The sequence below is a fragment of the Symphalangus syndactylus genome, chromosome 8 (genome assembly GCF_028878055.3).
Source record: "Symphalangus syndactylus isolate Jambi chromosome 8, NHGRI_mSymSyn1-v2.1_pri, whole genome shotgun sequence".
Classification (NCBI taxonomy): domain Eukaryota; kingdom Metazoa; phylum Chordata; class Mammalia; order Primates; family Hylobatidae; genus Symphalangus; species Symphalangus syndactylus.
Window position 1 is genome coordinate 105,681,295 of NC_072430.2, and position 15,373 is coordinate 105,696,667.

At 36.7% G+C, this 15,373-nt stretch overlaps 1 protein-coding gene across 4 annotated transcripts in view; it reads right to left on the reverse strand.

Annotated features, from left to right (window-relative positions):
* Positions 1-2,165: 2,165 nt before the first annotated feature.
* Positions 2,166-15,373, reverse strand: part of TRAK2 (trafficking kinesin protein 2) — a 77,321-nt gene continuing 64,113 nt past the window's right edge. For all 4 annotated transcript variants that reach the window (XM_063644895.1, XM_055290209.2, XM_063644893.1 and 1 more), the window contains 6 exons: positions 15,042-15,121; positions 14,544-14,747; positions 12,962-13,260; positions 11,496-11,762; positions 9,334-9,439; positions 2,166-6,163 (listed from right to left, as the gene is read on the reverse strand). In XM_063644895.1, coding sequence (XP_063500965.1) covers positions 5,488-6,163; positions 9,334-9,439; positions 11,496-11,762; positions 12,962-13,260; positions 14,544-14,747; positions 15,042-15,121 — 1,632 coding nt within the window. In that variant the 3' untranslated portion in view covers positions 2,166-5,487. The remainder of the gene's footprint in view (positions 6,164-9,333; positions 9,440-11,495; positions 11,763-12,961; positions 13,261-14,543; positions 14,748-15,041; positions 15,122-15,373) is intronic.

Consider the following 15,373-nt stretch of genomic DNA (forward strand, 5'->3'; position numbering starts at 1 on the left):
ATTAGAGAAATGGAAATCAAAACCACAATGAGATACCGTCTCACTCCAGTTAGAATGGCAATCATTAAAAAGTCAGGAAACAACAGGTGCTGGAGAGAATGTGGATAAATAGGAATGCTTTTACACTGTTAGTGGGAGTATAAATTAGTTCAACCACTGTGGAAGACAGTGTGGCAATTCCTCAAGGATCTAGAACTAGAAATACCATTTGACCCAGCAATCCCTTTATTTGGTATATACCCAAAGGATTATAAATCATTCTACTATAAAGACACATGCATACGTATGTTTATTGTGGCACTGTTCACAATAGCAAAAACTTGGAACCAACCCAAATGCCCATCAAGGACAGACTGGATAAAGAAAATGTGGCACATATACACCATGGAATACTATGCAGCTATAAAAAAGGATGAGTTTGTTTCCTTTGCAGGGACATGGATGAAGCTAAAAACCATCATTCTCAGCAAACTAACAAGAACAGAAAACCAAACACTGCATGTTCTCACTCATAAGTGGGAGTTGATCAATGAGAACACATGGACACAGGGAGGGGACCATCACACACCGGGGCCTGTCGGGGGTGGGGGCCTAGGGGAGGGATAGCATTAGGAGAAATACCTAATGTAGATGACAGGTTGATGGGTGCCGCAAACCACCATGGCATGTGTATACCTATGCAACAAACCTGCATGTTTTGCACATGTACCCCAGAACTTAAAGTATAATAATAATAATAATAATATGTGCCAGATGCAGTGGCTCATGTCTGTAATCCCAGCACTTTCAGAGGCCAAGGCGGGAGAATTTCTTGAGTTCAGGAATTTGAGATCAGCCTGGGCAGCATGGTGAGTCCCTGTCTCTGCAAAAAATACAAAAATTAACTGGACATTGTGGCACACGCCTGCAGTTCTAGCTACTTGGGAAGTTGAGGTGGGAGGATCGATTGAGCACAGGAGGTTGAGGTTGCAGTGAGCCATGATTGCACGACTCCACTCAAGCCTGGGTGACAGAGCGAGACTCTGTCTCATAATGAACAAATAAACAAAAAAACAGATACTAGCGAGGCTGTGGAGAAAAGGGAATGCTCATACACCGTTGGTGGGAATGTAAATTAGCTCAGCTACTTTGGAAGGCAGTTTGGAGATTTCTCAAAGAAATTAAATCAAAACTACCATTCAACCCAGTAATTCCACTATTGGGTATACAACCAAAAGAAAATAAATCATTCTACAAAAAGATACATGCATTCATGTTCATCACAGCATTATTCACAATAGCAAAGACATGGAATCAACCTAAGTGTCCATCAATGGTGGACTGGATAAGGAAAATGTGGTATATATACACCATGGAATAGTATGCAGCCATAAAAAACCCTGAAATCATGTCCTTCATGGCAACATGCATGTAGGTAGAGGCCATTATCCTAAGCAAATTAACACAGAAACAGAAAACCAAATACTGCATGTTCTCACTTACAAATGGGAGGTAAACATTGGCTACTCAAGGACATAAAGATGGCAACAATAGAAACTGGGGGCTATTACAGCAGGGATGGAGGGGGGAAAGGGTTGAAAAACTACGTATTGGATGCTATACTCTGTATCTGGGTAACAGGATCAATCATACTCTAAGCCTCAGCCTCATGGAATATATCCAGGTAACAACCCTGCACATATATCCCAGAATCTAAAATAAAAATGGAAATTATAAAAAAAAAGAAATTAAATTGTGAAGAAGACAGAGTATCAAAAGACCTTTTCTGTTAGAGTCTAACAATTGTCAAATTTAGCTTCTTGGAAACAACTTTTAAATAGCTAAGAGCGTCAACAGAAAACTGTGGACTACAGGAAAAGAACTGCTTCATACTTCCTGAATCTTCTCAAACTTGGCATCTGCATATCAATGACTTTAGATTTTTATTTTTATGTTGCTGTTACTTTTGCTAAGGAAGTATTATGGTATACATAGATAGTGTCTATTCTATTTTTAAAAATATCAAGGAAAATACATTAAGATCTGTTTATTATTATTATTAGTGGTTTCTTGTGTATGTGTTGGTTTGACAAGTAGAGGTTGTTTTCTAACCAAAAACATAACAGAAAAGATTTAGTACAGGATTACCTGTGCAAACAGCTGGGACAAAGACATAGGGAGACAAATGAAAATTCAAGCTACTCATGTTTATTAACTGATCTACACTTGACAAAACAAAGATAGGTGCACAAAGAGCTGTTTGACAAAGTCAAATCCCAGGTATCGAACAACAGTATTCCCCTGGCTGCCCTAGAGGGCACCTGTGCCCACTCTGAGGGGGATGTCCTCTGCCATGCGACTGCTCAGTTATCACACTGCACTACTGTTGGGTTGCATGTGGAGTACAGGTCTACACGCATCTAACATCAGAGAAGTGGCTCACTAAACACTAAGAGCCCCAGTTCTAGATGTCACAAGTCGATGTGAGTAACCACCAAGTACTAATTCTGTACTAAAATGGTCAGAAAAGATAACAAGCTTTGAGTACTGTGTAAAATTATACCCTTTATAGGGAATAGGCTCTTGTAAGCTGCCTTTTAACTTATTTCCTCCCTTGCCAAAGTCTTCATTTATGTCAAATCAAGAACATACAGCACAACATTTTCTAAAAAAGTACTTTATCAATGGTCATTAACTTCTCCGTAAGGACTCATGCCTAAGGTTATTTACACAAGATTTGGGACCTTCATAATTTAGGAGAACTTTTAATTCTGAGCTCAGGAAGATATTTCTCCTACTAGACAATAGGACACTCAGAAATACCTGAGGTATAATCACTGAAAACTTTCTTAAAGGAGAAAAAAAAAGATTGAGGTTTCCTATACTGATATGAAAGTACACATACAATTTTTATCATAGAAAAAACTAAAATGTGAATAGGACCAAAACATAACAGATAAATTGGGAGGAACCAGCTATTAGGCTCCAATTCTTCTTACTATATTTTGCAGACAATTCTAGTATTATAGAGATTATCAGGATATACCAAAAATGATTTTAGGTGGAAATTTCAAAAAACAGCAAAACCCAGTTTTAAGACAGGATTCCTTTCTAGAGACATTACACAACAGTATACAATTAAGGTGTTTCTGGTGGAACATCAACATCAATGTACTTACAAAAAATCTAAGCCTGGTTCTTTTTGATCAGATGTGCTTATTTGGCTGCTAACACACCCCACCACCCTGCCTCCAAAGTGATCATTTAGTCATTAATTATAAAAAAGTATACAAATTATACTCAATACAGAGCACGGCAAGACCTAGTTCAATTTATAGGTTTATGTAATACACATAAATCTGACAATTTTACGTTGTACTACTCTCTGGCCCTACAGTTTCCTACTTCCTGATGTTTCTTGTAACTGTAACTGTCCAGGCAACAGAAACATTAATTACTTTCTTAGGGAACAAATAAAAAATTTTAAGAATTGGCTAAAGTAAGCACCCCAGAGTCACTTTATGAAATACAAATTCAAACGGTATTTTTTAAAAGTGAATTGGAATATGTGGGAAATTTAAACAGCAGGGATTCTTCTATTTAATGCCTGCCCCATTCAGGGACACTTATATTCATATATAAACCTGCTGGAATCCTTTCTGAATGTGTACGCTCTATTGACCTCAGCACAACTGAATGAAGGGGAATGAAAGGGAGAGACCATCTTCACCCTTTGTTTTTGTGGAATTTATTTAGAAAAATTTTATTAAGAGATTCTAAAAAGTATAAGAAACTAACACATTTTTACCACTGCATTCATGTTGGCTTTTTTGAGCACATAGTTCTAAGTGGGGGGATGGCAGGGACGCCTCAAAAGGGGAAAGGAAGGACTCTCCTTGGCCTGGGAATAGGTGTGCCTATGGGAACCATAGGAGCAAGAGTCAAGAGTTCTTCAGAAAACTGCCTTTAAGTCAGGACAAAGGAACAAAACATTGCAAATTAAGCACCAAAAAGATCAAGTAATTTACTTGCCATTTTCATAAACAAAATAATTAGTCCCCTCTCTCATCTCTTCTCTATCATGTCTTTTGTATAAAGACATTTCTTTCTGAACTGCGTGCTGTCTAGACAAAGCCATCTTATCTGATGAGAAGCAGACTTTGCTCAGCAACGCTGAGAAAAAACAGATCTACTTTCCATTTCTTAGCCTGTGTCAACTGCTGAATGCTGAAATCTAACCCCAGAGCCTCACTTTGCCATTTCATACAGTTTGAATAAAAAAAAGAACCTTAGAGAAAAAGAAAAAGCTTTGACTCCCCCATTAAAACGTTTATTCTCTAATTCTATAAATATCAAGAAGGCAGATGTGTTTTATTTTATTTTACATTAGGAAAAAAAAAAACCACAATCTCAAAGCAAGCACCTGGGTTTTACTTCAGTTTACAATAATTTAATGTGCCTGAGGATTTTTGTGCAAATACATGTCATCTTTCATTAAAAATATGCATAGTGCACTTTGGAAAAAGTTGGTTTAGTTGTAACCAACTTTTCTTACAAAAAAAAGTTTATATATATAAATATACAACATTCCCTAATTCCTATTGATTGCACTTCTGGCTTAACCCTTTCCAGCCTCCAAGGAATTTTTAAAAACATGCAATTATGTTTGCATTCCTTGGCTACTGTACTTTGAAGATATTCTAAAAACAAGTTTTCTTGGTTCCAATTTACTCACATTTTGCTTCTTAAAAGTAAATCCCTCCCACCCTCTACCCAGTTGTTTTTTTTTTTTGGAGGTTGTATAAAAATACAAATTTAAAAAATGAACTTTTATTAATCATAAATACAAAATAATTAAGTGTTATTTGGGCTCCCAGGGGCTCAAAGGCCTGAAAACAGAAAGGAAAATAGGAGTCTCCACCTGTGATTCAATGAAAAAGATGAAACTTCTAATTTTGCTAATGCTGCAAGCATACCATTTGATGGATACATAATTTAACCAGATATTAACAGGGGAAGCATATAAGCCATCTCACTATTGTCTCAGTAATAGACTGAGCTTACTCCACCAACCCTTCAGAATGGCTTTCTATAAGCAATAAAACTGCTCCTTTTCTCTTCCCATCCTTCTAACCTGGGTTCTCTCTGCTTTATGCTTACCAGAAGTAAATGTGCCAGCAAGTTCAGTATCTCTGAATGTTTTAGTATTACTGAATTTATTTGTATTCACTTTTTATGTTCAAGACAAGAAAACTCAACTGAAGGAGTATATTAAACCTTTCTTTTCTCCCTCTGAACACTCATGGCCCATTCATTTATACTTTCAATTTGCCCGACTTCCTCCATTAAAGCTCATCCCAATTTATTTCCATTCCTCCATTCCCCCTTTCACATTCACAACCCTTGTGCAACATTCCTTTTCTCTCAAGTCAGACCAGACCACATGTTTCAGTGCATATCTATCCTTCATGTGCTAACTTGTATAAGAGGTCAGTTAACTGCTGAACCTCAGTCCTTCTTCAGGACACCCATTTTGGGTGAGGATGTGCAAACTGGGGCAGCAAAGCTACCCATTATGACTGGAAGACTCTGATTCCTCCTTAGTCCACCTAATAAACTGCTACCTGAATTTAAATAAACAGCAGAATCTGGTTTTTGAAGACCAATTTCTGCCTCCTGGCATCTTCCATTCTCTTGGGCACCAGGGTTCTTGACCACTCTGGCTATCCCCAGTCTCTTCAGCCTGTCCACTAAGTTCATCTTCAACTGGCCAACATCAGGAGGGTTCCGGGAGGGTCTCAAGCCATACATCTCCTGGAGGAATGTCTCAGCTGGTCGAGAGGCCAAAAAATTTTCAGAGAGATGCACTCGAGGCTCAAAGGGTAAAGGAGAAGGGCAAGGCGAGTGAGATGGTGAATTTGGTGGTGTGGAAGGGATAGCCAGGGATTTAGGGAGAGGCTGGAGGGGGTTCTCTGAAATTGGGCTGTGGTACACTTTGGCAGAGATGCCTCGCTCTTGTAGAAGTTTGGCCAAGCTCATGGTGCTACTGAAGGTTGTAGTGGAATCTCGTCGGTTGGTGATGGACTCACCAATGCTGAGTCTATAGGACAAGGCAGGAGAATTCACAGTCGTGTTGGATGAACTGCTACCACTACTTCCACAGGATAATGAAGGGAACCCAGAGCTTAAAAAAAAAAAAAAAAGTGGGAGACAGTGTTTAAGAATAAAAAGCAAGCTCCAAGCTGGCATTTAAAGAAATTTTAGTAGTTATCCTTGGTAAATATCAAGTAAAAGGCAACAAACACATCCATAACTGTATGCTGTGGAACAGATCTGGGGAATGAAAATTTTGACGATACTTCAATGATTAATTATTTGTAATTTGTAACTTAGTAATTAACTTATTGAAAGATATTTCTTTTCAGTGGGATATGTAAAGGTATTGCTGTACTCTTAGATAACTTTACTCTTAAATTTTAACTCTAAAACGTACATCTGTAGAAATACAATTAAATTTTATGATAGAAGGCAAAGAAATTTGAAGATTAAGGAAAGTAATCTTTAGAATGTTTATTCATATATCCATTCCATAAAGTGAGATACATTGAGACAATAATCCATGGGTAAACAGTTTGCCAACTTTTAAAAAAATACAATCTTTCACAATTAAACATGAAAGCTCTTCTGGGAGAAGTTTCTTTCTTTTTAATCTTTTATTTCATTGAGAAATAATAAACTTCTAATTGTTAAATTTCATTTTCTCAAGAAATGTTAATTTCAAACAATAATAGTATAAAAATATCCATAGAATGAATTTTTCTCAACCTTGACCTGAAACATGTGTTTTTAGGAAATTAAAAATAACTAATAGCTTCGACAGCTATTCAGTAACACTTCTTCAGTATTACTTCAGTATTCAGTAACACTTCTTCAGTATTACCTCAGTATTCAGTAACACTTCTTCAGTATTACCTCAGTATTCAGTAACACTTCTTCAGTATTACCTCAGTATTCAGTAACACTTCTTCAGTATTACCTCAGTATTCAGTAACACTTCTTCAGTATTACCTCAGTATTCAGTAACACTTCTTCAGTATTACCTCAGTATTCAGTAACACTTCTTCAGTATTACTTCAGTATTCAGTAACACTTCTTCAGTATTACTTCAGTATTCAGTAACACTTCTTCAGTATTACTTCAGTATTCAGTAATACTACTGAATATACAGAAGTGAAGGTGAGCTTGTGCAGAGGACTGGCCCTGTAAATCTTGCAGTTTGGCTAACTCTGGGTATATAGCCCCAGCTGGGTTATTAGTTGTCTGCCCTAGGACCAGTCACCTCAACCTTCCATGCCTCAGTTTACTTTACACAATACATACTTGCCTTGCCTACTTTTATAATAATCAAATGAGAAAATTCTTATTCTATGCTTAGTTGAAAAGAAAAACTAACAAATCATGTACTTGAGGAAACGGTGATGAAATAGAGATGGTACTTCTTTAGCCAATTTCCCGGCAAAACAAATGTTACCAGTATTTAATAGATCAACTTTCACTTCAACACAAAATACTCAATATATTAAATATCAAGATATCAAAAATTTTAAAGATTATGAACAAAATGTAAGCTTAAAATTAACAAACTTTCTAAAGTACCAACTTGTATAGAAACGGCAAAATTCAAATAAGTTTGACTCCCTGGTCAAACCAGTCCAACTAAAAGCCTCTGATATGGAACAGTCTATATATTGTATTCCCAGTCTCTAATCTCCCTATTTCTACTAGACTCTAGAACTGCCTGTCCTTACCCAAACTGTACACTTCATATAATGGCATCAACCTGTATTAAGAGTCTCCTCAAGAACCAATTTTGTAAAACTTGTTATCTTGATGACTATAAGAACAATGTAGAAAAAAATGCAGATTCTTTTTGTTACAGACTTTATTGGGATCTTTAGTGGATATCATCCAAATGCTTCCCTAAATAATCCATTTGTTTCTATTTTATAGACATGGTGAATCATAATCTTATTTCCCTCCACACTAGCAGCTAGAAAGTTAAGACTCAAATACATGGCTAACCTTAGCAAGCTAACATGGCTAACATAAGACTTTATGGTACAATTTGCACACTAGCTTTATTCTTTTACCCATTTTATATCCTTACTCTTGATTCCCCTTTGCAACATCTTTCTTTTCTACTTCTAGTTAACATTATTATTTAATGCACTTAAAGTAATTAAAGTAGTTATCCTTGGTAAACATAAAGGAACAGGCAACAAACACATCAGTAACTGTACACTGTTACATGTTCTACATATCTTTAAAAGCTACCTTAGATCCTTTTGGGAATTGTTAGGATGGAAATGGCATCAATATGGCTCAATAAGGGACTATATATTAGAATATTCAAGTTCTAGCCTATGTAGTAAATAATTTGGCCTTGCCCAGAGAGGTCTGGCCTTTGCCCTCCGCTCCTTGGAGGCAATCTATGTCACAACTAATAGGAGTGTCTTTGGCTAGAGTGGAGGCTGATCACACTAAATCTTAGGGTGGGCAGGCCACACTCAATAGTCTTAGGGTGAGGAATGGCCATGCCAAAAAGACCAACCACGTGATTTAGGGTAGGGCCTTTGAGTCATGTGGTATCAGTTGGCCACATGAGTTCAACTCTGTTGAACTGAGTTCAATCAATCATACCTACACAATGAAGCCTCAATACAGACAGACTGTAAACACTAATACTTGGGTGAACTTCCCTGGTTGGTAATATTCTGTGTGTACGGTCACATATCAATACCAGGAGAGTAATGAATCCTAAGGACACATGTAGAATCCTCCAAGACTCTGCCCTATGCCTTTCTTCCTTTGGATAATTTTAACCTGTATTATTTCCTTGTAATACAGTAGCCACAAGTATAACAACTTGCTGTGAGTTCTGTGAGATCTTCTAGCAAATTACTGAACCTGAAAGGGTTCTGGGAACCCTCTGCACTAGCAGGTGTTGTCAGAAGTGAAGGTGAGCTTGTGCAGAGGACTGGCCCTGTAAATCTTGCAGTTTGGCTAACTCTGGGTATATAGCCCCGGCTGGGTTATTTATTAGTTGTCTGCCCTAGGACCAGTCATCTCAACTTTCCATGCCTCAGTTTACTTTACACAGTACATACTCACTTGCCCTGCCTACTTTTATAATAATCAAATGAGAAAATGCAATGTGGAAATATTCTAAAGACACATTATCACAGAACATTAATTAACATTCTGGAAATTAAAATGAAGGTAATGTTAAAAAGAAATTCATGAAAATATAGCTGAGGAAAGAAGTGAGGCCCTAGATTTCCCAGGCACTCTTACCTGGGGGTAACCTGAGTGATGTCAGAGGGATGTAATATTCTACAGGTGGTGAAAGTGAATGTTGAGTTTGTGCATGACAGGCACTTTCCTGGGTTGGCGGTTGCAACTGAAATAGATTTTTAGGGAGCAAATACAAGATTGAAAGACTAGATTAATAATGTAAAAGGCTCATCATTATTTATTATTAATATAGCATTTATCAAGTACCTTTTGTACTAAAAATCCCCAAATCTGGAAATGAAATAAATATACATAAAGATTGTACTAGTATCAACTGGTTAGTATATAGGTGAATCCAATACTTTAAAACTGTAAAGCAAAAGGCATAAACAAAGATTAGAAATGAGAAAAGAAAACTGAAAAAATACATTAAAAAATCAAGATCTAGTATCCAAATGATTCAGCCAAATTTATCTACTCTAGTGTTCTCAAAGTGTGGTCTGCAGACTCTGTGGGAGTCTATAGGTCAAAGCTACTTTCATAGCAATGTTAAGACAGAGGTCTTTTCTTTTTGACTGGGTTGACATTTGCACTGCTGATGCAAAAGCAATGGAAGGCAAAACTGATGGCTCCTCAGCACAAAACAAGGCAATATCACCAAGTTGTACTAGTCTTCTTTATTGTTATGCACTTGGTATTTTTTAAAAAGCCATATTCACTTAAGAATGTCCTGAAGTGCAGTAAAAATTACTTATTAAATTTTGAATCTTGGCCCTTGAGTCTTTTTCCTGTTCTGTGTGATGAAATGGGAAGGATGTATTAAGCACTCTTGCTGCACAATGAGATACAGTGGTTATCTAGAGGAAAACACTTGTGCAACTGATTTGAAATTTTCTCATGGAATACCATTTTTACTTGAAAGAACTAACAGACAAACTATAGTAATTCAGACTTGGGTGTAAGACAGACATGTTAAAAATGAATGAAGTGAGACTGTCCTTCAAGAAAAACAGCTAACAAAATGTGAGCTTTCAAGAAAAAGTTAGTTTTGGAAAACTTGTATCCAGCACTGAAAGCATGAACATCCTTGAAGACTTTTCTGATGAGTAGGTGGTGATATTAATATGATTTTAATATTTTTATGTAATAAAATGTGCCAATATTTGGAAAATCTGCATAACTCCATGAACCAATCAACATTTTCTAAATGATCAATGCATGATCTTAAAAATCATGTACCCTAAAACCCTAAAGTATAATAAAAAAAAAAAAAAAAAAAATCAAGCATGGCTCAAAGATATATTCAAAATGTAGGCTATGACCAGTGCATTTTAATTTTAATTTTTTTTTTTTTAGTAGAGACAGGGTTTCACCATGTTGGCCAGGCTGGTCTCAAACTCCTGACCTCAGGTGATTGCCCACCTCGATCTCCCAAAGTGCTGGGATTACAGGTGTGAGCTACCACACCCAGCCTGACCAATGCATTTTAATGTTAACGAAGTAATGAAAAGTTCATTGTTAGGGTTTCAGATCTCACATTGCTACAAATGTTCAAGAAACTACTACTTACCTAGTTTTAGTGTAATATCAAAAAATAGCTACAAATATCTGAAAAGACTATTAAAACACTCTTTCCTTTTCCAACTGCATGTTTGTGCCTGGCTGCATTTCCTTCATATTGTTCAACCGAAACAACATATTGCAATCGACTGAAGGCAGACGCTGATAATGAGAATAAAGCTATTTTGTATTAAGTCAAAAATTAGAGACTTGCACAACTGTTTTTCTCACTATGTTAAAAAAAATAGCTATTTTTCATAAAACATATTTGTGTAACACAATTATTTTAAATGAGTTAATACATATTTTTATAGTTTCTCAGTTTTGATTTATGATATATTAAATGTCAATAGATATAACCTGCACAGGTAGGCTCTCTGGAATTCTCAATGATCTTTAAGAGTATAAAGAGTTCCTGAGCCCAAAAGGTTTGTGAACCACTGACTTGAATTCATCCAGCTCTCTACCCAATCTACTAATGCAGGCTGGCTAAGATAAAGTGGAGAGAATTAGGAATGCCACTAATGCTATAGATTTTCATTATCTGATATCCAAGATTAAGTACCCTCCAGTGAGCAGAGGTAGCCAGCTGACTGTCTAATAAGTCAGAATGCAAAGTACTTCTGGTTATTATACCATATTCAACCAGACACTCTTCTCACCTGTAACTGGTCCACCTGCTGAAGTAATGGGTGGAAGGAAGATCCCCGTTACTGGCTTGGATGTTGGAAGTTTCTCTTCCACTTCAAGAGGTTGCTGAACCTGAAAAGTAATACCCTCCTCTTCATCCTCTTCTAAATCTGAGATGTGATAAATGGCATCCCTGGGCAACTGGGTAAAGCCTTTAGTAATGACACCTGGTCGTGGATCAAGGATGGTTCCCAAGTTTGGTTGAGCAAGCTGCTGCCAGTGATACAGAGTTTGTGATCCTGAATATGCAAAACAAAGGAGGGGGAAAAGGCATGTTTTACATTTCCCACAAATCTTAAAACATAAGCTAAAATTATATGTGTAATGACAATAATGACAGCAATAAAACTATTTATTTGGTGTTAATAATTTGGTAAAAGCTGCAAATTAAAGTTTTCAGTGGAAGATGACAAGATGTTGAAGGTATGAGTAATAATCTGTTTTAATAGTTAACTTTGAGAACGACACCTACAGGGGTGAAAAAACCCCCAAGGAGACACCCTTAATAGGAAAGGAACTTAGCTGCTGAGGCAGTGATGGAAGATACGTGCCTAAGAGGTGGGCTGTATTTTCCCAGGTGACAAAAAAGTCAATACTTCTATGGCCTGGAACTATGCCTATGAAGTTGAAAGTCAAAAGCCAGGCTCCCAGGGAGAACAGGAAAATGAAGAAGATAATGAAAAGGAGGATATGTTCTACTGGTTCCAGGCTACAGAACCCTGGTGAATGATCATCCCAAGTAATTGCACTAGATGCAATGTCTAATAAAAATGGCAACTCCGACAAATATCTGCACTAACCATTAATGAATACAACTAAGTTATAAAATCTTTGAGTTTGAGGGGTCTTTATAAGTTACATACTCAAAATTTTATTTAATGCAGAACTCTTTTAGGATAATATCAGAGAATCATTCAATGATTGTCATTATTCCAGAAAATGAAGGAATTTATTTTGAATTCAAGTTCTTTCTTAGGAGAGAATAGAAACTGAACTGAAAAAAGGAAAAATACAGGTACACACACACCTCTAAGTCAATTATACTTTTGGGTAAAAAACTCTTTTGAAAAGGAAGGTGGAGATGAATTATTATCTCTAGATCATTATCATTTATCATCTTATTCATCTAACCATGGAAACTGCTGTCAATGATATTCCTTAGCAAAGGACAGAAAAAGATTACTCCTCCTCCCTGCTCATGTTTATATTAAAAAACATCAGAAGAGAACTGCTGGCTGATGATTCAGAGAATGCAACTCTCTTCATTCATTAATTTTCCACAAAGTACTACAGTCTTGCCACCCAAACAGCAAGATTAAGGGATAAAAAAGATCATCTGCACATAATGTTCCTATAATTAAGATACAAATCTCACTTCCAGGGAAAGGAACTTCCAGTAAGTCACATGGCTTATTAAGGGCTCTTACTGATTTATTACCTTCAAGGGGCTTGACAATTTGTAATTTTTCTGGCATAAAACCTCGAAGGCAACTGGCACTGCTGAGGTCTGTGATCTCTGACTGGTTGGTGCAGAGAGAGGCAAGGCTCTCTGTAGGGGTGACACAGCCACTAACCCCTTCCTTCTGGTCTGCCAGAACCTGGATCTTCCGCTGCCATTCTTCAGCAAAGAACTGCTTCTCACTTAAATAGTTCTGTCGACGTAAGCTAAGGCGATGCAGTGCTGTAGCCAAATCACTATCTCCAGAGGGTCCTGGTTGGCCCATCTTCTGGGAGCTCCTATAGGAAAATCGTGTTCACTGATTAGATCTTGAGGATCATCAGCATGACCCAGACCTCCCCTTTCTATAATGGTAAGCATTCAAGAGACTGATATTAAAAACATGGTATTTTCCTAGATACCTAGAACACAGAAGTAATAAGAACAAACCAAAATCACCAACAACACTATATATCATTTTTACAGATCATTTCAAATGACTTGAAAGGCAAGATAATACTTTATTGATATTCTGTGTTTTCTGAATTTTCTATTTCATTTAATTTATGAAACTACACATTCAACCATCTATAAATTCATATTAGGTGGTCACAAAAGTAAATATTTTATTTTGCTGAATCTGTATCATAGATTGCAAGAGGTACCATTATTTTATGTATCATAAAGAAGAAAAAAATGCTACCCATTAAACTAAGGCATACTATCAGTTACAAAACAAAAATTTAAAAAATATTAAAATCTGAAAAAAATTTGCTTTGGGCCACAGAATCACCCATCAACACTGCAGAACATTTAAAAGAAAACAACAAAATTTGTACATAATACTGCATTTTTATAGTTCTCTGATGCCTATTTTTTGACTTCAACACTTTTGAAACTGGAAGCTATCTTATAATTGATATCAAATGGAAGAGTAGCAAGCTGAGTTGTGGGTACTCTGGGATACTTGGGTATAAATCCACATAAATGTGTTTCAGATCTTCTCCTAAGATAATTGTGTAACAGTGAGGCAGTAGGACACAAAGCTACTGTGGGTGCAGAACACTGCCCAGGACAGACCAGGCAATGCAACTGAAACCTAGTGTGATGAATTTTTATGTTAGGAAACATTTCCCTTTGGTGCCAAACATCTATCTTTCAAAGCTTTCAGCTCACTTTTCAGTAAAGTTGTTTACCTTCTAGTTATATAGAATTCAACGTACTGAATTAATAAAAAGAATGAAAAAAAAAATCCAAGTTTAAATAAACAGAAAATCGACAGCACCTCGATGGTCCTCAAGATGTATTCAAACTTACATTTATCCTAAAAATCACCAAAGTGGTTGAGATTATGAGCACGGATTATGAGAAGGTGTCATCCGATGTATTCATGCTAGTGACCAAATAGATTAAAAAAAATTTGACTTTGGCATGATCTGTCTCATGAATAATGATACAAGGCATCATAAGTGAAGGAAAACTGACAGTTCCAGAACCTTCTTGGGACAGTAGAGTAATGCTGGAATGTGCGTATGTGAATCTGGTGCGGCAATGTGAATCACTGTTATCATCGGATTCCTACCCTGTGACCTCCTCTGAGCTGCTCCCCTGGTTCAGGAGTGATTTGTCCTCTGTTTGCTGAAGACCAGACTCAAAAGGTTTTGCTGTCATGATGACACTTGAACGGTTGGAGCCTGGAATGGGTAACAGAGCTGGGAATGAGATAGAGCGGCCCCGTGTGTCATTGGCAATCCTGACGGTATCAAATACCCGCTTCTGTTGGGCTCTGTCAAAAAAGGAAGTGTTCATTATTATCACTGCTAGCCACTAAAGCATCTAGAGAAGAGACGTGTATGTGCAGTCCATCAGAAATAAAGCCACCCTGAGGAGCTATTTAGGAGAAATCATGAGAAAATAAGCTTTCAAACAAGAGAACTCTCTCACAAAAAAAGGACACTGTGAGGACAACACTGAATAGTAAGCAAATTACTACTGAATCTCATAATACTTGCCACTTTGGATTGTGGCTTCTTTTTAATTTCTGTTCTAATGATTAACAACACATGTGATCTGTACTTACTTTTGTTTAAAGAGAGAAGATTCCTCATCCAAACTCAGCTTTTTACGCATAGTACCCTCAATCTCAGCTGCCAAAGATTCCTAAGAAAAAGAGTTTGAGATTTCGGAAGTGATTGTTGCCCTTAAATTAACAGAGTCTCTACAACCCTATACTTTTGGTGTTATAATAAAATACAAGGAAATAGTCAAGGCTAACATTCAGGGGAAAAAAGACATTCTGGAAATATAACTTTTAAATAAGAACCAACTACCTTTTCATAATTTTTTCAAATAGGAAAGTAGTGGAAAAAGCTAATATGATAAATAGAAAATATACGTGCAGGCACACAAAAA